General features: G+C 35.2%; 1 protein-coding gene across 1 annotated transcript; it reads left to right on the top strand.

Annotated features, from left to right (window-relative positions):
• The first annotated feature begins 3,207 nt into the window (after window positions 1–3,207).
• On the top strand, window positions 3,208–4,280 carry LOC136070293 (uncharacterized). Its single transcript, XM_065780047.1, has 3 exons — window positions 3,208–3,379; window positions 3,999–4,085; window positions 4,192–4,280. Exons 1-3 carry the CDS (start codon window positions 3,248–3,250, stop codon window positions 4,270–4,272), a joined length of 300 nt encoding a protein of 99 aa, XP_065636119.1. The 5' UTR covers window positions 3,208–3,247; the 3' UTR covers window positions 4,273–4,280.
• Window positions 4,281–4,736: the final 456 nt, after the last annotated feature.

The following is a 4,736-nucleotide window of genomic DNA, read 5'->3' as shown; positions in this document are numbered from 1 at the left end:
CCGGACCCGACCCATCAGCGTCGGGTGGGAGGCGGAGGGACCCGAAACCGACCACCGGCGACCATCGGTTGAGTTGATTACAGGTTCGGTGATGATCGGGTCGGTTCGGTCGGTGGAGAGAGTCACCGAATCCTGCAAACATCACCGGGAGCTTCAAAAACTTCGCCGGAATTTGCAAAAACTTCGCCAGAATCTACAAAAACTCACTCCATTTGCACCGAAAATCACCGAAATCATGAGATCACCACCGCATCTGGACGGAGAACTCGAGATCTCCACTCGATCTGGGTGGAAATCGCAAGATCTACACCGAATCTGGGCGAAGAACTCAAGATCTCCACCGGATCTAGGCATAGAAAGGGAGATCTCCACTAAAACTGGGCTGATCTGAGAGAGAAAATGAGGAAAATCTCGTGAAATCTACCTATTCTTCGATCGGGTCGGTCGGCTTTCGGTTTGGGTGGCAGTGGGTCAGGTGGTTCCGGTGAGTCGAGCGGGTCCTGGACACCCCTATGCATGAGATATATTCAAATAGAAAGTGTGCTAATTTTTAGGAAAAAAAAAAAATTTATCTAGTAGTTTTTTTTTTTTTTTTGAATTTTGTTGAATTACAATTTTAACTCTATTTTTTATTTGTTAAGAATGAGGATTATCTAATTAGTTTAGGGATATTTTTGACATTTTCCAAAACCATAACTAACTTTTTGAATTCTCTTAATATATAAAGATAATGAATAATGATATTAGTGCATTTGCTATTTTGGCCCCAACAATGCAAATATAAAAGGCTATCAATTTTACACATTCAATATCAAAATCACCTACGTCAGTCAAGCTAAAAATGTGTAAATTTACAATATTGCTACAGCAACTTTGTAAATTTACACTAACACTATTTATTTTGCATATTCATTCTATACATATCCCGATGCTGAAGAAAGAGAATGGATAATGATTATTTTGTGTGAAGAAAGAAAAGCAATTAAAAAAATCAAGAATTTTTTTTTTTTTAATGTAATGTAGTATAAAGTAAATAATTTGATCTGGAATTTTTTGAAAACGAGTATTTAAAATAGAAAAAGTAAGTTCTTATATTAAAACTAGACTTATCACACGTGCTATGCACGTGCAATAATACTCTTTTGTATTTATTTGTTCTTTTGTTAGTGTTATAATGTTTAAAAATGATATATAAATAACGATGTGCTTTATTTTTAACTAAAGAGATAAGATAAGGTAAAATAATGTTAAAAATGAGATAGAGATAATGTCCTAAGTTTTAGGCTGAATGGAGAAGATAAAGGAAAAAACCTAAAATTTAAGAACAGTAAATTACTATTTTAACTAGTTTGTGTTTGTTAATTTAAAATTATTTAACTAAGAGATATGGGTATTTTAGAGAGTTTAAGAATTTGTGTGAGGGTATTTTAATACACAAAATGTTGAAACACAAATAGGAAATCCTATTAATAAATTACTAGCCTCATCACACACACTTCACACACACTCACACGTGCGATGAGAATCTTTTTTTATAAAGTGATATATAAATAATGGTGTGCTTTATTTTTAAAGAAAGAGATAAGATAAGTTAGAATAATGTTAAAAATGAGATAGAGATAATGTCCTAAGTTTTAGGCTAATGGAGAAGATAAAGGAAAACACCTAAAATTTAAGAACAGTAAATTATTCTTTTAACCATTTTGTATTTTTTAATTTAAAATTATTTAACTAAGAGATAGGGGTATTTTAGAGAATTTAAGAATTTGTGTGAAGGTATTTTAATACGCAAAATGTTGAAACACAAATAGGAAATCCTATTAATAAATTACTAGCCTTATTACACGCACTCCGCACATGCAATAAGACACTTTTTTTTTTTGAGTTTAATATAATTTTTCAATTTGAATTTATTTATTGTTAGTGAGGTTACACAGGAATGAATTTGAAATGAAGTAAATTGTTGGATTTAATGCGTACTAGTTTTTAGGAAAAAAGAAATGTATCAAACGTATGTGAGATATGTTTAGATAAAGAGTATGCTAATTTTTAGGAATTTTTTTTTTTCTTTAGGGCCTTGGAGCAAATGAAGCCTTTCTTCTTTCTTCTTGGTCCACTTTGGCTTTTGGTCTTGAGCTCGCTTTTCTTGGCCTCTGGCTTGGCTTTTTCTTGGGGTCCTTGCCTTTTTCAATACTTTAGGCCCTTGCCCTTGGCCTGGTCTCGACCCCTTTTGCTAAGTACTTTTAATCTAACAGGCAAGCTGCCTGTTTCATCTCTAAGCCTTGGACATTTTGGCATAGGTTGAAGCCCTTTCATGAAATTGAAGAGTCGGTCCTCTTCTGTCATATCAAAAATGTGCAAGGAGAACTATGAAAGTTTTTTTTTTTTTTTTTTTGAGAAAGAAACTGATGGATTTTATTAATAAAATTCAACTACATCCAATTGTAAAATCGAATCAATATGAGATGGGACATCTTCCATCCATACTTGAAAATCTGGTATGCATAATGCATTTTTAGCTAGACTATGAGCAACCCCATTGTTGTTTCTCTTCATGTGAGAATACAACAATCCTTCTCTACGAACATGTGAAAACCTAATACAATGAAATAAACTTGCAAAACATTTAACATCACGACTAAGTAAACCAAAGGATTCCAAAGACTACGAATCTGCATTCAAAGCGTTCATTGCAATCTTTGAAACTCCCTCTAGGGCGACATCTTCCAAACTCAAATCAGCATCAAACTGTAAAGCCTTCGATATAGCCAAAGTTTCAAGCTCTATGACTGTTAAGGAGAGAGGGATGATTCCGACCATGTGTGCCAAGCCTTTTCCTTGGCATTCTCAAATGATCACTCCAATCCTTGCCCTATCTTTTTCTTGAAACATTGTATCGATATAATTGATACCCGAACCCTCCACAATTACATCAATAGTCGATCTCCACACTATGAAAGTTGGCCTTCACATACTTGCGTGGGTAGTTTTTGTTATTGTTTTTTAATTTTGTTGAATTAAAATTTAACCCTATTTTTTTAAGAATAAAAGTTTATAGCCCATGTTACATTGGGCCATTATTAAAGTGCATTATCCTTGGGCCCAATTCAAAGTCCTCCCGCCAGATTTCTGGGGCATCCAAAACGGTTCGTTTAATAAACATAAAAACGACACCGTCAAAGGCCCTAACGCCTCGTTTATATTTGCTCTTACTCTCTGCATTCAGAGCTAGCCGCAGTCTGTGAAAATGGGGAAGAAAACGAAGAAGCCCGGAAAAGGCAAAGAGAAAACAGTGAAGAAAACAGCCAAAGCTGAGGAGAAGAGAGCTCGCAGAGAGTCCAAGAAGCTCTCTCCCGAAGATGACATCGATGCCATTTTGGTATTCATTTTTGAATTCTTGTGAAAATTGTTTAAAATTTTGCGATATCTTCTGTTTGTTTCACTGGAAAATTTTTGAGAGAAAAATGGGTCCTGAAGCTTTTGTGTGTTGAAGTTATATTGGGTTGGAGTTCAATTTTGGGACTGCTATGTTATATGTTTAGAATTATCAAATTGTGTTTTATTTTGGAGATTATTTTGTTTGTTTCAATGGATTTTTTTTTTGAGAGAAATTGTGTATTGTAGAATTATATTTTGGTGGGAGTTGAATTATGGGACTGTTATGTTATATGTTTAGATTTAATGGGTTTATGTCAGAAAGAGATTTTATGTGTCAAATTTATGATTGGTTTGTGAATTGAATTGTTATGTTTTAATATGTGTTGGTTTAATGTAGGCTTCTTCAAGAAAAGCAATGTAAGTAGTGAATGTTATTGTTGAAGTGTCTAAACATGTTTCTAGACATGTTTTATGTTTATTTTAAAACATCTTTAAAAATCAAAGTACACTGAGGACACACATGAAGAGTGTCCCTGAAGTGTCTGAGTTTAACACGACACGCCAAGGATTTTGGAGGGTTGGAGTTTCTTAGATTGTATTGTGTGTATTTGGTTTCACAGTTGAGTATACAAAAGGAGGAGGCAAAGAAGAAGGAAGTCCATGTTGAGGAGAATGTCCCAGCACCATCTCCCCGATCCAACTGTTCGGTAATGCACTTACTTGTAGCTGTTATTGATTTTGTTGAGTTGGCCTTTCTTTTACTTTTTACATGTTAGATTGATTCTTTGATGATTGTTCTGAATTATTGTGTAGCTAAACATAAATCCTTTGAAAGAGACAGAATTGATCCTTTATGGGGGTGAATTCTACAATGGCAACAAGGTTAGTTCTTGAAATCCACGAGTGTAATCATCTATTTTAGTTTGAAGACAAATGATTTTTCTGTTTTACTCACACNTTAGGGGCCTTCCTTTGGATGTTTGTCCCATCAAGGCTTGTTGGAGGTGGTAAAATGTGCTGCAAGCTGTGAGGTTGCTGTTCATGGGTCATTCTTTCTTTAAGGCGGCCATCTGAGTTGGTACAGTGTATTAAATGCAGAGATGATGGCTACTTTATCTAGATATTTCATTTCTTCTTTGCTCACACATTTCTTCCACCTTCCTCGATTTCTTGTCTTATGGTACCATCAACTTACTTGGTAATTCCGAGGAATGCTTGCTCCTTAGGAGGTTGGCCTCTTCATCTATCCTCCTCGGGCTTGAATCTGCGGGTTGGGCCAAGATTGATGTGCAAGTGGGCCTTTTTCCTCCTCGGGTGGGCCTACAGTTTTTATTCCATACTCGCCTCACCCCTCCTAC

Source organism: Quercus suber, unplaced genomic scaffold (genome assembly GCF_002906115.3).
Source record: "Quercus suber isolate HL8 unplaced genomic scaffold, Cork oak 2.0 scaffold_224, whole genome shotgun sequence".
Classification (NCBI taxonomy): Eukaryota; Viridiplantae; Streptophyta; class Magnoliopsida; order Fagales; family Fagaceae; genus Quercus; species Quercus suber.
Note: the sequence above shows the minus strand (reverse complement) of the source record. Positions and strands in the feature narration are given on the sequence as shown.

Excerpts from the sequence above, each read along its gene's own strand:
- LOC136070293 (XM_065780047.1), top strand. The coding sequence starts at position 3,248 with ATGGGGAAGAAAACGAAGAAGCCCGGAAAAGGCAAAGAGAAAACAGTG. Across the intron at positions 3,380-3,998 it reads ATGACATCGATGCCATTTTG|TTGAGTATACAAAAGGAGGA; the intron begins GTATTCATTTTT and ends TTGGTTTCACAG. Across the intron at positions 4,086-4,191 it reads CTCCCCGATCCAACTGTTCG|CTAAACATAAATCCTTTGAA; the intron begins GTAATGCACTTA and ends ATTATTGTGTAG.